General features: G+C 41.0%; 1 protein-coding gene across 3 annotated transcripts in view; it reads right to left on the reverse strand.

Moving 5' to 3' along the window:
- LOC138963088 (piezo-type mechanosensitive ion channel component 2-like) overlaps positions 1-18163 on the reverse strand; it is a 185969-nt gene that overhangs the window by 84179 nt on the left and 83627 nt on the right. For all 3 annotated transcript variants that reach the window (XM_070335119.1, XM_070335110.1, XM_070335101.1), the window contains 5 exons: positions 17240-17394; positions 16601-16786; positions 16009-16113; positions 12723-12923; positions 12096-12297 (listed from right to left, as the gene is read on the reverse strand). In XM_070335119.1, coding sequence (XP_070191220.1) covers positions 12096-12297; positions 12723-12923; positions 16009-16113; positions 16601-16786; positions 17240-17394 — 849 coding nt within the window. The remainder of the gene's footprint in view (positions 1-12095; positions 12298-12722; positions 12924-16008; positions 16114-16600; positions 16787-17239; positions 17395-18163) is intronic.

Consider the following 18163-nt stretch of genomic DNA (forward strand, 5'->3'; position numbering starts at 1 on the left):
CCCGCGGGTTAGGGGGAAGAATTTACCCGATGCTCCCCAGCATGTCGTAAGAGGCGACTAACGGATTCTGTTTCTCCTTTTACCCTTGTTAAGTGTTTCTTGTATAGAATATAGTCAATGTTTGTAAAGATTTTAGTCAAGCAGTATGTAAAAAAATGTTAAGTCCTTTGTACTGGAAACTTGCATTCTCCCAGTAAGGTCATATATTGTACTACGTTGCAAGCCCCTGGAGCAATTTTTTGATTAGTGCTTTTGTGAACAAGAAACAATTAACAAGTGGCTCTATCCCATCTCCCACCCTTTCCCCGTCGCGATATAACCTTCGTGGTTGAAAACGACGTTAAACACCAAATAAAGAAGAAAAGAAAGGTCACTCAGAATTGTAGTAACTGTGTAGCAGCTGTTTATCAACACGCTGGAATGCAGGCGCTTGATCGACGTTGCAGGAAGCGACTGAAGCTAACAGTCTGAGCGGATATATCCGTACCTGGTCAGATAGGGCCATATGAGTGGGCACGGATATATACGTACCAGGGAAACAATGAGTTAAGGTGTTCTGAGTGTATTCAAGTTGCGGTTCTTGTTAATGTTTATACTCATAGAGTTACTTGCCTTGATTGCGACGGCGTATACGCACGGTCCAGTGTGCATTTGCCAGGGGGTGCCCAATTTGCACTAAGAGTAATACCTAATATACTGGACTCGCAACGAAATATACAAACAAATGACAATGAACAAAAATGCTAAAACTAAGATACTTCTTGATATCAGTGAAAATGCACATAAGTAACATATTATGATAAAGTGATACTCTCCACTCATTTATCTACACAAAGTAATGTTTTATTTATCATTTGTAAAGCTAAATATGTCAGTTAGGATCACGTTAAGAATCACAGTGTTTTTTCCCAAAATCATATTTGACCACCCACAGTAAAACAAGAAGGGCAAAGCCCATACGACTCACATGCTTTACACATTTTTCCTACCAAAATACATGTGACCTTGACCCAAGGTCAAGGTCATCCAAGGTCATGCAACACAAAGCTGTTAATTCAAGACATAGGAAGTACAATGGTGCTTATTGGCTCTTTCTACCATGAGATATGGTCACTTTTAGTGGTTCACTACCTTATTTTGGTCACATTTCATAAGGGTCAAAGTGACCTTGACCTTGATCATATGTGACCAAATGTGTCTCATGATGAAAGCATAACATGTGCCCCACATAATTTTTAAGTTTGAAACGGTTATCTTCCATAGTTCAGGGTCAAGGTCACTTCAAAATATGTATACAATCCAACTTTGAAGAGCTCCTGTGACCTTGACCTTGAAGCAAGGTAAACCAAACTGGTATCAAAAGATGGGGCTTACTTTGCCCTATATATCATATATAGGTGAGGTATTGAATCTCAAAAACTTCAGAGAAAATGGGAAAAATATGAAAAATAGCTGTTTTTTAGGCAACATTTATGGCCCCTGCGACCTTGACCTTGAAGCAAGGTCAAGATGCTATGTATGTTTTTTGGGGCCTTGTCATCATACACCATCTTGCCAAATTTGGTACTGATAGACTGAATAGTGTCCAAGAAATATCCAACGTTAAAGTTTTCCGGACGGACGGACGTCCGGACGGACGGACGGACGGACGGACGGACGGACGGACGGACGACTCGGGTGAGTACATAGACTCACTTTTGCTTCGCATGTGAGTCAAAAAATTGTAAAAAAAAAGTTAATAAGGTACCGTACTTTCCGGGTCATAAGGCGCGACTTTTTTCCTCGAGTTTGACCCCTGCGTCTTGTATAACGAAGCGCCTAATCCGTGTATGAAATACGAAAAAAATCAAAGAGACCGCCTGAGTACCAGTCAAACAACTTGTGATAATGCATGTTTCAGCTAACAGGTCTATGACAGGGGAACCACCTCTCATAGCAAAAACTGGGTCATTGACCCCTGGGAAGAAGGTCAGTGTCTAAACAAGGCAACCCAGCTATCACAATGGACCTGCCTTTGATCTCCCCGCACACACAGAGCACACATATTTCCACTCTGTATTCTTCCTTTGATGTGCGGCTTATTTTCATTCTTCAACCGTTTGTTACCGGTATACTTTTTTAATTTTGGTGCGCCCTATCGGCCCCCTGCGCCCAATGGGTGACTGGATTACAATTTTGTTTAAAAAGAGGGGGGTGCGCCTTATGCGCTGTAGCGCCTTGTAACCCGAAAAGTACGATAACCCCGTTTTTTCTTTGCACAGATGTGTTCATATTGCTTAGAGGAACCTAAGCAGAAAATGTGTAATGGATTTAAGCTGCGGTTTGAACGCACTAATAACCCCTTAAGGGGTTACTTGTGTGTTCAAATCGCGTGAAAGAAACATTACACATTTTGTGCACAGGTTCCTTTAAGCAATATGGACACATCTGTGCAAAGAAAAAAGGGGGTCGACGTATTAACTTTTTTTTTAGAATTTTTTTACTGGGGGTTGTCAAGTACGATTTTGCGAAAAACACTGCGATTTTTAACATGATCCCAACTGACATATTTAGCTCTACAAATATTAAATGAGACATTAGTTTGTGTATATAAATGAATGGAGAGTATAACTTTATCATAAAACGGTACTTATCAACGTGCATTTTCAGAAAATGATCGAGGTTTATCGAGGGCGTACACATAAAAGTATCACTCCTTTAGTAGTAAAAACGTATTTAAAAAAAATTCGCGTGAAAGAAACATTACACATTTTGTGCACAGGTTCCTCTAAGCAATATGGACACATCTGTGCAAAGAAAAAAGGGGGTCGACGTATTCATTTTTTTTTTAGAATTTTTTTACCGGGGGTTGTCAAGTACGATTTTGCGAAAAACACTGCGATTCTTAAGGGGTTACTTGTGTGTTCAAATCGCGTGAAAGAAACATTACACATTTTGTGCACAGGTTCCTCTAAGCAATATGGACACATCTGTGCAAAGAAAAAAAGAGGTTGACGTATTAACTTTTTTTTTAGAATTTTTTTACTGGGGGTTGTCAAGTACGATTTTGCGAAAAACACTGCGATTCTTAAGGGGTTACTTGTGTGTTCAAATCGCGTGAAAGAAACATTACACATTTTGTGCACAGGTTCCTCTAAGCAATATGGACACATCTGTGCAAAGAAAAAAAGAGGTTGACGTATTAACTTTTTTTTTAGAATTTTTTTACTGGGGGTTGTCAAGTACGATTTTGCGAAAAACACTGCGATTTTTAACATGATCCCAACTGACATATTTAGCTCTACAAATAATAAATGAGACATTAGTTTGTGTATATAAATGAATGGAGAGTATAACTTTATCATAAAACGGTACTTATCAACGTGCATTTTCAGAAAATGATCGAGGTTTATCGAGGGCGTACACATAAAATTATCACTCCTTTAGTAGTAAAAACGTATTTAAAAAAAATTCGCGTGAAAGAAACATTACACATTTTGTGCACAGGTTCCTCTAAGCAATATGGACACATCTGTGCAAAGAAAAAAGGTGGTCGACGTATTAATTTTTTTGTAGAATTTTTTTACCGGGGGTTGTCAAGTACGATTTTGCGAAAAACACTGCGATTCTTAAGGGGTTACTTGTGTGTTCAAATCGCGTGAAAGAAACATTACACATTTTGTGCACAGGTTCCTCTAAGCAATATGGACACATCTGTGCAAAGAAAAAAAGAGGTTGACGTATTAACTTTTTTTTTAGAATTTTTTTACTGGGGGTTGTCAAGTACGATTTTGCGAAAAACACTGCGATTCTTAACATGATCCCAACTGACATATTTAGCTCTACAAATGATAAATGAAACATTAGTTTGTGTACTTTATCATAAAACGGTACTTATCAACGTGCATTTTCAGAAAATGATCGAGGTTTCTCGAGGGTGTACACATTAAATTATAACTCCTTTAGTAGTAAAAACGTATTTAAAAAAAATTCGCTCGACAGAAACATAACTAAACTTGAACACAGCTAAGTTCACTGTATACATATACAATACCTGTAAACAAAATAAGTTGTTGCCTTATTGTCTGCTTCACAATTATTCCCGTACCAACCCCACCCCCATTATCTTGACTGACAAAAATGATAAAAAGAAATAATTTGGGAGCGCTGTAGGTCAGTTGGTAGAGCGCTGGACTTGTGATACATGAGTTTGAATCAGGGTGAAGGGTTGGGGGTCGGAACATTTGTGTGCAAAGTTTCATGAAGATCTGTCCAGTAAATTTCTATGAATCGCACACCACACACACACACACACACACACATATATATATAAAACATCAGAAATTGTGAAAGAAACAATTGAAAGTCAGCAGAGACTTTCTTCCGAGATTTGTTAAAATCTCTTAGCAGAGATAGAGAAAGAAATAAGTATCCCTTCACAGACAGCCTATTGGGAGCATCAGACCCTCCTCAAGGGGGACCGAGATTTACAGAGCAAAGTCCCTTTGTGGGGGACGTATCGCAAGGTAATCTAGTCCTGAGGAGGACCATTGTATTTGTACCTAGACCAGACACGTGTTTCGACACTATTGTGTCTCATCAGTGGTCAGGTGGTACTGATGGCGAGAGTTGTCAACCCATGGTAATCCAACTAAGAAGCAAACCATTCTCTATATATTATATATATATATACACCAGGGTAGATCAGTTAGTTTGTAAGGGGGGTGTTTTTAGAATTCAATAGTGTAAATCGAGGTCGCAGAGCGCCCGAGACTGATCATGGGGCATACACCCACCCCACCCACCCCACCCCCTTTCCTCAACCCAAGAAAAAAAAATCGCACGTGAAATCCATTACACATTTTGAGCACATGTTTCTCTAAGCTATATGTCCACAACTGCAGACAGACAAAAAACGTTGTTTTCTTATTCATTTTTTTTTATAAGAGTTTTGTCAGTTTTGGGGGGTACCGGGTGGACACATATGACCTTACAGAAAACACTGTAATTCGTAACGTCATCGTAACTGACATTTTTATCTTTAGAAAAGATCAATAAAACATTACTTTGTGTAGTTAAAATAATGGAGAGTATCACTTTATTATAATACGGTACTTATCAATGTGCATGCCGAAAATTATCCAGGATTGGCGAGAGCGTACACAACAATTATCACTCAAAAACGCTGTAACACAAAATTGGCTCGACAGATCATAAACAAATTTGAACACAGCTAACTTCACTATATACCGTTGCAATACCTAAGAAAACCATAACGTGTTTCAAAATTGCTTACTCCACAATTATCCCCGCACCACCCCCACCCCCATATCTTGACTGACAAAAATTGATGAAAACGTTCATGTGGGAGCCCAGTAGGTCAGGTGGTAGGGAGAAGTGTGCAGAGTTTCATAAAAATCTGTATAGTAGTTTTCTCTGAATCGCAATACAAACACAAACACCCAAACACTTGGTGCCTTTAGTGCACCGATACCCCCTGCCAACCCCTCCCCCCCCCCCCCCCCCCGATCCAATACCACCCCCCTCCACCACCCGCCCACCCCACTAATCACAAACACACACACACACACACACACACACACACACACACGCACACACACACACATACACACACACACACACCAGGGTGGATCAAACAGTTTGTAAGAGGAGTGTCAGTATTTATATATCAAGAGTGTACATCGAAAACGCGAAGAAAACCAGACTGTTTTAATTTAGTGGTAAAAACGTTATAACACAAAATGTCATCACAAATTAAACCACATTTGAATACAGATAAGTTCACTGTTCACAATACCTTTAACAATTTTTTTTTTAAAGCGTTTCCTTTTTTCTTACTCAAAAATGTTTCCCGCCCCACCCCATATCTTGGCTGAAAAAAGGTGAAGATACAAATCATTTGTGAGCCTAGGAGGTCAGTTGGAAGAGCACTGACCCAAGTGTTTGAATGCGGGTGAAGGGGTGGGGGTCAGAACACTTGTTTGCAAGGTTACATAAACATCTGTCCCGTAGTTTTGCCTGAATCGCACTACAAACAATTAGTGTCCTTAGTGCCCCGGCGCAATCCCAACCCACCAACCACCCCCCCTCCCTCGTCAACTTTTGATCACACACACACACACACACACACACACACACACACACACACACACACACACACACACACACACACAGGGCAGGACCAAATGAGTTGTAAGGGGGGGGTTCCTCCTTTTTTGGGGGGGCAAATCAGCAAAGTGGCGAAGCAGGCGCGCGAACTAGGGGGGTCCGGGGGCATGCTCCCCCGGAAAATTTTTGAACAAGAAGAGCAAACGCTCGATCGAGTCACTTTCGCAGTTCTGAATATTATATGAGGCATCAGATGGACAGGAAGAAATTGCTATTCACAACACAATGAGTCACGTTCACATAAAATTTGAGCCCGGTCACTTTTATAGTTTCCGAGAAAAGCCCAACGTTAAGTTGTGTGTTGCCGAACAGAAAAGGCTAGTTATCTCCCTTGTTTTTCTGATAACGTTCGTAAAAGGCTACAGATGTAAATACTTTGATGTAAAGAATAATCCTACAAAGTTTCAATCACATCCGATGAACTTTGTCAAAGATATAAAATGTCTAATTTTTCCTTTGACGCTGACCTGTGACCTTGAAAAAGGTCAAAGGTCAACGAAACCATCGTTAAAGTGTAGAGGTCATTGGAGGTCACGACTAAACAAAATATGAGCCCGATCGCTTTGATAGTTTCCGAGAAAAGTCCAACGTTAAGGTGGTGTCTACGGACGGCCGGCCGGACGGCCGGCCGGACAGACTAACACTGACCGATTACATAGAGTCACTTTTTCTCAAGTGACTCAAAAACGGTTAAAATCTGTGCAATCTGGTGCATTCTGGGCCTTGTTTTGAGGGTTAAGAGCAGCATTGTTTTGGTGCTAAAACTAGTAATAAAAAAAAACCACTCGAAGCAAGGTACATGCTTTTTCCAGGGGTGGGGTTCCGGAACCCCTGGAACCCCCCCCTGGGTCCGGCCCTGCACACACACTTACTCTCTCACACACACACACACACACACACATTGACACACACAAACACGCGCGCGCTTTCAAGCGCACACACAAATTGAGTGAGTCTTTGCCGGCTCGCCACTGCTTGTACTAAAACGCTGAAATCCACCTAACAATGAAAAATAGAAAAGAAAACACTTTTCTATAACGCAAGTCATGATTTACAGCTCAAAGCGATTTACAATTCCAACAAGAAAATTGGTTGATTAAAGTGTTATTTAGTATAAATATAATTTAAACTCTCTTTTTACTGTGCCTGTGGCTGGTGGGTACCACCAGTCACAACCCCTCGGTCTGCATGCTTTTATGGTGCATTTGTGTCTTAAATTGTGAGCTGATGTCAGGCATGTTTGACTGACCAGCAGTGGGCCGCTCACTTGGCTTTTTACCTGCGCCCGCGTCGCAGCAGCGCTCTTCACAAGCTCTTAGAATGGAATCCAGCGGAGATCCTTTTCGGTTCGACAAATGGTCTGCGCAGCTCCCCAGCACGGTGGCGGAGGAACTTTCTGAAGAGGGCTTTGACAGCAAACTAGCCCTCCTTCACGCCACCAAGGAGGACATTAATTCGCTCAAACTCAAACGCGGCCACCTTGTCGCTAAAATCAACATGGCCGAAGCAATGTTTTCATAAAAGCAGCGGTATTGTACGGGCACATGTTGAATTTGGGTTACATGTGTTGCAGAGTATTTGAAAATCCGTAGGCATAAAAACATGCAAAGCAGAGTGATAGGTTCCTGTTGTGAATATAGTCAAGTGGATAAATTGATTACTTATGTTTCACACAAGTTTTGCTGTTACAGCAGTCACTCTCATGAACGGCCGTTTGCGCAGCGTTCCATTGTTGTGGCAGCAGCCCTTGGTAGGTACGGGAACGGAACAAAGAACGGTTGTGTGGACTTTTGACACCGACAAACTGAAGAATGAACAGATCTATGAGGTAACCGTCTCAATGGTCCAGGCTCAGGAAACAAATAGTATATATGGCCTGGGGCGATTGTAGCTTCCCTTCTTCGTGTCCAGCTCTCTCTCTCTCTCTCTCTCTCTCTCTCTCTCTCTCTCTCTCTCTCTCTCTCTCTCTCTCTCAGTCTCTCTTTGCGAATATGATTTTGAAGCGCATTACATAAAGTCGGTATCTGATATCTAAAGTCCTGATATATTGGATGCGGAGGAATTTTTCCTGGTGATGATCTGAGGTAACGGAATTGTTCATGCATTCTGAGGGAATTTGACAGGTATCGGGGTGTGTGTGTGCGTGTGTGGGGGGGGGGGGCTTTTGGTGTGGGGTAAATGATTAAAACGCTTGCACCCTAACTATGAAAGCAGCCACACGCATACTCACAGAGGCACAGAGGCACGCATGTTTGTGTGACGGTTTGCACGAATGACCATTGAAAATTAGTTTTAATAAAAACAAGCGACATTTCCTTTGAGCACACAGGTGCTCAGCCAATGTACGTGTATTGAAACTTTTTCAATTATCCCAAAATGTCATAACGTTTGGCAATATAATTATTTAACAACAACAAAAAGACTACCGGATTCCGTACATAAAAAAGTCAGGGGCTGTAACAACAATTCGCGGCATTCTAATGGATGGCTGGCTTTGGATCTAGGTCACTTTAGTGGGAATATCGGTCAACTTCGAAACCTGAGGACCAGCCACTTCCGGTTCCCCTTTCAGAGTAATGAGATTGCTGGGGCCGTAGAATTTTTCATCCAGTTTTGTCCTTTTTTTTCTCCAAAATTGATATTAGTCGGAAGAAACAAGCACACGTGTGACACGTGTGGTGGGGGTATTTCCCGGCGAGTTTTCAGTGTTGTTGTTGTTATTGCGAAGCGAAGCGGCTTCCCAGGGCGGAAGGCAGTCAGTTTGTGCATCAAACAGTGTTGTTGTGATGGATGGATGAGTGAGTGATGAGGGTGAATGAGTTAGTTAAACTGTGACTGAATATCTATTGATTGATTGATATTAAAGTGAACATTAGGGGGGGTCGAAATGCACCATTGTGCACTCGCCTTGATGTGAGGAACACTACTGCAGTCTCCAACAGCTTCAAAGTGGGTTAGACAGGCTCTTGATAAAGACTGAGGCAAAATGTGCCAAATCACACATTGTCTTGAAAGAAGGAAAAATCTTCATTTGTCACCTTTCTGCACTTTTTTGACTTTGAGTGCATAGCCACAATGGTCACAGACAAGATGCATCAACCAGATTTGAAAAAGACCCCAAACTGAACTTGTTATGACTATTTGTAACCCCTCTCACCTTTTTGACTTGGCCGTACCCAAGCAAAAAGGCAAAAAAAAATCATAACTAATTCCATGTTGACTTTTTGGTGGGGTGGACCTATTGTTCCAGACTCGCCTTGATTAGAGCAACACTAGTGCAGTGTCCAACAGCTTTAAAAATTTGTTTTGACCTCTTGACAATGTACATGTCAACAATCCCTGACTATCCCTGACTGTTGTATAGTAAGAAAAAAATCTTCATTTTTCCCCTTTCTCCACCTTTTTGAGTGTCAGTGCATAGCCACAATGGTCACAGAAAAGATGCAGCAAACAGATTTGAAAAAGACCCAAAGGTGAACTTGTTATGACTATTTCTAACCTTTCCTACCTTGTTCACTTGGCCGTACCCAAGCCAAAAGACTAAAAAAAATCATAACTAATTCCATGTTCACTTTTTGGTGGGGTGGACCTATTGTTCCAGACTCGCCTTGATTAGAGCAACACTAGTGCAGTGTTCAACAGCTTTTAAAATTTGTTTTGACCTCTTGACAATGTACATGTAAACATGTAACCCTAATCCCTGACTGTTGTGCAGTGAGAAAAAATCTTCATTTCTCCCTTTTCTCCACTTATTTGTGTGTCAGTGCATAGCCACAATGGTCACAGAAAAGATGCATCAAACAGATTTGAAAAAGACCCAAAACTGAATTTGTTATGAATATTTCTAATCTTTTTTGGACTTAGAAAAAAACAACACCCAATTCCAAAATCTTCCTTTTTCCCTTCTTCAAAATTTGTCCCAAAAAAACCAACACCCAAAATCTTCATTTTCCCCCTTCTTCACTTTTTTGACTGTCAGTGCATAGCCAGAATGGTCACAGAAAAGATGCAGCAAACAGATTTGAAAAAGACCCCAAACTGAACTTGTTATGACTATTCACCTTTTTGACTTGGCCGTACCCAAGCAAAAAGGCAAAAAAAATCATAACTAATTCCATGTTGACTTTTTGGTGGGGTGAACCTATTGTTCCAGACTCGCCTTGATTAGAGCAACACTAGTGCAGTGTCCAACAGCTTTTAAAATTTGTTTTGACCTCTTGACAATGTACATGTCAACAATCCCTGACTATCCCTGACTTGTGTAGTAAGAAAAAATCTTCATTTTTCCCCTTTCTCCACTTTCTCTTTCATGAGGAAGGGATAATCACACATAGTACGCCAGTGAGGTTAGAATGGTGAGGTGGGGTCTGAGGCTTGTAAGGGATTTGGGGGTAGGACCGACGAGAGGGCACGGATTCGGCGGTTCGCCGTGTCGAGTCAACTTCATATAGATCTGTGTGCGATCAACAGCCCCAGCCGATCTGGATCTGTTCAAGTCAAAAGTAAAGTCAAGGATACGAAGAAGTTTACCGAAAAACATCGATCCCAAGGACTCATGTTGTAACTTTTCAAAGCAGTTACATTCAATCAAAGCTCTATCCACATTAAACCGAACGGGAATCGTCGAAGATCCACGCAACTTCACTGCAATGTCGAAAACGAACTCATAATGTCACCGCAGATCTATTTTTGGTTTTGTGTCGCAGCAAAGAAACGAAGCAAATCTCCGGCTTTTAGACTATTTCACACTAAAAAAACGTTCATTTAGCGGGTTATTAAAGTATATTTCTTTGAGGTTGTGCAAGGGAATGGCATCGCTGAGATGTACTCCTTCGAACACACGACACAGGTTAGAAATTGACTTCATTTGGGCGCTTTTTACGGCCAAAACAGAGTGAGCTTTTTGACGGGTTTATGGAAAAATCACTTCGGGGGCAGGTCTAAAATCCTGTGTACAGTGCCAAATCATACATCATTCAAAAGAGCAAAGTATGTTCTTTATTCTAACATATGGGCTAGGGTAAGTCATAAATATAAATAGACAGTGTCTGTCTATTATATCTGTAGGCAAGTGTATTCCATTCCTTCGATAGTCTCGTCATCTACACTTGCGTGAACAATGCAATTTTGAGTCTGTTTTGCATAAAAGACCTGCGAGATTTGTAGAAGTCAAAACAACAACTTACAGTCCAGCCTCTCAACTTTCGTTCCATGCAATTTGTTTGTCTGTGCGTATAGACTGAGGGGTGCCCCGAAATGATTTGTAATCACAACATTCACAGACTTCAAATACGCCATTGAAAACTCGTCCACGTGCGTTTTAGATATATACTTGGGACTAAAACTGTCGTACCTACCAAAGGCCGCTTCGCGTAAGAAAATGACTACCAGAGTCGCAAGGCTCGGGATTTTTTTTACAAGAAATTTATATTTCGTTGTTCTAGTCCGAATGAATATGAAGATATGGCGAGTTGAAAACGCCGATTCTTTCGCCAGAAACACGTCTGTTTCCACACCGGAAAGAAGGAATGGACTGAGCTACTAGAAGCACGGCGCCGTGCGAACAATCGATCGAATGATGTTATTCACACAATACCACTTGGCGATCTCTAAAAAATCATTTAAAAACGAACTAGTTGACATGTAATGAAACTATTTACTGAAATCAAGAAGTATCTTAGTTCTAGCCGTGCATATGACACACCCTTTCGCGAAAGCACACTGAACCGTGCGTATACGCATTCGCACCCGCAAACCACCAACCCAGGCGGTTTATCCAGATCCAGATCCAGATCCAGATCCAAGGGAAGTAACTCAGTGAGTATAAACATGAGCAAGAACCGCAACCCGAACACACTCGTAACACCTTAAGACCTGTTTTTTTCTGATTTCTTGAGGTCATGAAAGGCGAGTGCCACTGTACTCACTGATGCACGCAACGGCAGGAAAGCCGAGGGAGGTCAAGTACTGTATGGGCAAGAGAATGGCAAGCACCAGCATGTAGAGCCACCAGATGCGAGAGCTGGTACGTCGCGTGAACAGCATCATAATACCCAGTAGGATGGCGTACAGAACTGCGTAAGCGTCCATACGGATACAGATCGTCACTGCTGTGGTCACGTAGCAAATCTGGAGATAATAGTAATGAAGATGATAGTAATAATAGTAATTTTATCAAGCGCAGAAATACAAGGAGATGCTGCTCAAAGCGCTGTATGTGTACAATAAAAGTCAAAAGAATAGTAGCAACCTGATATTAGACAGGGCATACACACACACACACAACGTTTGCAATCCTGTGTATCATAACCAAGTTAGGCCGAGCGCTAGTGACAAGGTTTGAGAAAAAAAGGGAAGTCATTGCTCTAAATATAGACAGCAAGAGTTGTACGAAATCGTAACTTTTAAAGGTCACACACGTACATCCAAGTAAACATCACAAAAACACACCCATGTACACACCCCAGAGCACACACCGACCTAAACACCGACACACACACACACACACAACTTCCCCAACAGTTGTTTGCTTGCTCTTATTTGTTTCCTCTCACCTCCAAACCAAACTTATAGAAAGTGTGGTTGGCGAAGAACTTGAGACAACTCAAAAGTCCTTTGTCAGCGTCCTCCCGAGTGACGTTTCTAAACAGGATCCCCTCAACAGGCTTTGGTGAATCAGGGTGATTGAAATGCTGTCGCTGGTGGTAGCGCGTGATGGATTCGAACAGCACCACAGCCAGTACCAAGATGTACAGCTGCAGAATTAAAGATGGAGAATCAAAAAACAAGAAAAGTTACTTTAGAAAAGTGCTGAAGGGCACATAATATAGGCGATCGCTTGAGTTCGTGTCCTTATTGTTCGTTTTATTATTGTATCATGTTAAATGGAATAAAACCTAGTTTGAAAAGTGCTGTAGGGCACATAATATAGGCGATCGCTTGAGTTCGTGTCCCTATTGTTCCTCGTTTTATTATTGTATCATGTTAAATGAAATAAAACCTAGTTTGAAAAGTGCTGTAGGGCACATAATATAGGCGATCGCTTGAGTTCGTGTCCCTATTGTTCCTCGTTTTATTATTGTATCATGTTAAATGGAATAAAACCTAGTTTGAAAAGTGCTGTAGGGCACATAATATAGGCGATAGCTTGAGTTCGTGTCCCTATTGTTCCTCGTTTTATTATTGTATCATGTTAAATGGAATAAAACCTAGTTTGAAAAGTGCTGTTGGGCACATAATATAGGCGATCGCTTGAGTTCGTGTCCCTATTGTTCCTCGTTTTATTCAGGCATGGGAATTGAAAATTGTAAAAAAGGCTGAACATTTATAACTGAAGACGCGAAGCGTCAAGTCGACGGCGCGAAGCGCCTAGCCTTACTAGGGGGGTCCGGGGGCATGCCCCCCCGGAAAAAATTCTCCAAAGAACCCAGATGGTGCAATCTGGTGTCATCTGAGCTCCAAGTTTGCCATTAAATTCTGTTTTTAGAATCAGAGTTTTTAGTACCAATTTTTGCTTTTTTGAAGAAAAAAATATATACATGTATTATTATGGTTTAAATTTGTAAAAAAAATTGATCTGTTGAGACAAACAGGAAAATATAACTTGTAACACAATCTGTGCAATCTGGTTTACTTTCAAACATAAAAGTTCAAGTAACTGAGGCGGGCGGTAGCAGTGCGTGAACTAAGTATGGAAAGTTTTCGCGGGCTTTTGCGCAAAGGCAAAAGTAACCGGTGTTTTTTTTGTGTGCCTCCCCCCTTTATTTTTTCGGCGGACACTTTTGCTTTTTCGGCGGAAAAAAAAAAAAATTCGGCGGAAATCCGCCGGACAATTCCCATGCATGTTTATTATTGTATCATGTTCTTTCTTTCTTTATTTGGTGTTTAACGTCGTTTTCAACCACAAAGGTTATATCGCGACGGGGAAAGGGGGGAGATGGGATAGAGCCACTTGTCATTTGTTTCTTGTTCACAAAAGCACTAATCAAAAATTTGCTCCAGGGGCTTGCAACGTAGTACAATATATGACCTTACTGGGAGAATGCAAGTTTCCAGTACAAAGGACTTAACATTTCTTACATACTGCTTGACTAAAATCTTTACAAACATTGACTATATTCTATTCAAGAAACACTTAACAAGGGTAAAAGGAGAAACAGAACCGTTAGTCGCCTCTTACGACATGCTGGGTAGCATCGGGTAAATTCTTTCTCGTCCCAACCAATATGGGACTCCCCCTAACCCGCAGGGGGTACAGATATACTTTACTCTGTTAAGTTAATATACATAGTTTTCTTTCATGACAGATATACTTTAGTCTATTAAGTTAATATACATAGTTTTCTTTCATGACAGATATACTTTAGTCTATTAAGTTAATATACAAAGGGACAGCAGAAGGTGTCCTTTACTGGTCCTCTCATCAGAGAAATTACAGGTACCACTGTGGTAAGTGTGTGTGTGTGTGTGTGTGCGTGGGGGTGTGCACGTGTGTGTGTGTGTGTGTGCGTGTGGGAAAGTGTCCCATCATTACGTGTAGCGAATATCTGAGATTGTTGTTGATAACGAGTCATTTGAATTGTATATTGTGTACGTGATTGTGTTGCATTTATTTATTTAAAGTTTATTTGTTTTTAAATGTGTATTGTTGCTGTTATTAAGATTATCATATTTAAGATTGATTTAAGGCACTTACGTTGTGTATTGTTGCTGTTATTAATATGATTATATTTAAGACTGTAAGGCGCTTAGAACTATTTTAGGAATTGCGCCCTATAAATACCCTTATTATTATTATTATTAAGTATAATGGATTGCATTCGCCATATCTATTTCTTCTATACCAGCAGTCTGCAAGACAAATGCTGTTCTTTTTTTCAGTATTTTTTCCGCAGGGTTGGTAGGGGTGAGGGAGGTTTTGACAATATTCTGGAAACATTAACAGGCACAGTATATTAAAACAAGTCGCGTAAGGCAAAATAACATTTAGTCAAGCTGTGGAACTCACAGAATGAAACCGAACGCACTGCTTTTTTCACCAAGACCGCATACTCGTAGTTTCGTCAGTCCAGTGCAAAGGCAGTGAAATCGACAAGCCAGAATAGTGTGGTAGTGGTCGCACTGAGCAGGATAACACGCTTTTCTGTACATGCATCTCTATTCTTTTTAGCTTACTGAGTTTGTTTTTAATCCAAACATATCATATCTATATGTTTTTGGAATCAGGGACCGACAAGGAATAAGATGAAATTGTTTTTAAATTGATTTCGGAAAACTATTTTTAATTATAATTTTCGTATTTTTAATTTTCAGAGCTTGTTTGTAATCCAAATATAACATATGTATATGTTTTTGGAATCAGAAAATGACGTAGAATAAGATGAAATTATTTTTGGATCATTTAATAAAAAAATAATTTTAATTACAAGTTTCCGATTTTTAATGACCAAACTCATTCATTAGTTTTTTAAGCCACCAAGCTGAAATGCAATACCAAAGTCCGGCCTTCGTCGAAGATTGCTTTGTCAAAATTTTAATCAATTTGATTGAAAAATGAGGGTGTGACAGTGCCGCCTCAACTTTTACAAAAAGCCGGATATGACGTCATCAAAGGTATTTATCGAAAAAATGAAAATAACATCCGGGGATATCATTCCCAGGAACTCTCATGTCAAGTTTCAGGAAGATTGGTCCAGTAGTTTAGTCTGAATTGCTCTACACACACACACAGACACAGACACACACATCTCGTCTCGATTCCCCCTCTATGTTAAAACATTTAGTCAAAACTTGACTAAATGTAAAAAGAAAGCAAGGAAACAGTTTTTAATTCTCACAAACCTTGATGTAGTGGTCAATTCTACCGTCAATCTTGCTCAGCCCTACCCACACAGTGTTGTGTGTGGTCCTCTCTGGAACAGTCTTGTTCTCCAGTGTCTTGTTCAGCTGTAGAAAGAAAAGATCTTCATAAACATCATCAACAGCAGAGAGTAAGAAGTATTGCAAAACCTAAAGCCACTGTTTTCTTCCTAACTCTCATTTATACAACGCGTTTCGTCATGTAGTGTAAGTTATGTAATTATGGTAGTCCTACACATTTTCTGTTGTCTGTCTGTCTGTCTGTCTGTGTCCGTGTCTGTGTGCTTAACTGACTGGCTAGCTTATTGAGTGTTGCTTTTTGTGGTGGTGGTGCAGAATCTGACCTGGAACTGTCACAGTTTCGTGCACGTCATAAGTATTCTTGTATCATATCTACCTTAGTTTCTCAACTTCACACACACATACACACACACACACACATGTAATATATATCCAAGTTGCCATGAACATTAACACATACACACCCAAGCGTGCATCCAAGTTTCTACTGCAAACATGACATCTATAAATGGAGCGAGGAGCACAATGAAAACTTTGTGAAAGGTGTACTCACCGCTTCACACAGGGGATACACTTGGACAGGCACCAAACGAAGCTGGTAGATCATCTTGCACAGGATGATCAGGCTGGTCCAGATCACTATCAAATTCGACAGCACCAGATGCACTTTGGTCATAATGAACGGCAGGAGAAGCGCCACCAGAATCACGTAGATTGCCGTCATGGCCGATACTTCGTCCTGTGGATGATGATAGAAAGAATGAGCGAGAGTATGACAAGGTAAATAGCCGAAGGCACACTTCAGCAATGGAACAGATTAGCTTTCGTCATGATCAAGAGCAAGAGAAGCACAACTGAAATTACGTTCTGATGGTACAGGGGAGGAGGGCTGATGTCCAGCTAGAGGCAAAACTCAAGCCCTGGGAACAACCATACATATGAAACTATCAGTCACATTAATCAAGATGGGATTTTTTCTGATCTAATCCAGTGGAACCCCCCTTTTACGACCCCCCAATTTAAGACTCCCTCCCTTTTAAGACTCTATTTTCTAAGATTATCTGTTTATGAACCTCTGTTAAAATGTACACCCATTTTAAGACTCCCACCTTTTTTAAGACCTTATTTTTTCAGATTTGTTTAGAGGTCTTAAAAGGGGGATTCCACTGTATTCAATTTGTTGTCCACTGACCTCGTTTGTTGCCACAAACATGACAATGAAGATGATGACCTTGAAGATGTGGATTTCGGCAAGACGCCACAGGAAGGTTGTCAAGGTTTGGTAGACCCTTACTGTCTTCGTCACGATCCCTATTCGAGCCAACCAGGCCTTAAATCGGACTGGGTCTGAATGGGAAAACAACAGGTGTCAAGATCTCATACTCAGATGTAAACAGTCAGTGCAATAATCACTGCAATAATTACAAGAAATAGCAAAATGCTACAATTTTGTTTTTACATTTTACATGCTGTACTTTGCTATCAATTACACTTTTTGAATAAAAGACTCGGGTAACTTGCATACTGTTTGTACAGGGCCGGACTACCGGGGGGGTTATGGGGGTTGCGCAACCCCCCCCCTAGCCTAAACATGTACCTTACTTATTTAATTTTTTTTTTTATTATTGCTTATTTTATGCCGTTTCATGCAAGGAGCGACCATTTTCCTATCTCAGAATATGACCTACCCGTCAGCTTCAGGGGGCTTCGCCCCCTGACCCCCACAACGAGGGGGGGGAGGGGGGGTTTCTAGGGTTTCCGGACCCCCCCCCCAGCCAAAAAATAAAAATATTGAATGAGGTATGCATTTCTTTATTTTACATTGAGTTTCAATTTTTGGGGTATTAATCAGTGACAAAATCTGCAGCCTGAAACTGGTAATGATCATCCTCAGAATGCACCAGATTGCACCATTTTGCATCCTTTTTTTCAAAATTTTCCGGGGGGGCATGCCCCCGGACCCCCCTAGCAAGCTAGGCGCTTCGCGCCGTCGGCTCGGCGCTCCGCGCCTTCACACCCATATCTTCACAATATACTTTTGAAAAAACCCAGTCATAAAATGAACTGATCCGCCCCTGCCGCCAGGTTGGATGTCCCCCTGGGCCACCACTGGCAA

The sequence above is a fragment of the Littorina saxatilis genome, linkage group LG1 (assembly GCF_037325665.1).
Source record: "Littorina saxatilis isolate snail1 linkage group LG1, US_GU_Lsax_2.0, whole genome shotgun sequence".
NCBI classification, from domain to species: Eukaryota; Metazoa; Mollusca; class Gastropoda; order Littorinimorpha; family Littorinidae; genus Littorina; species Littorina saxatilis.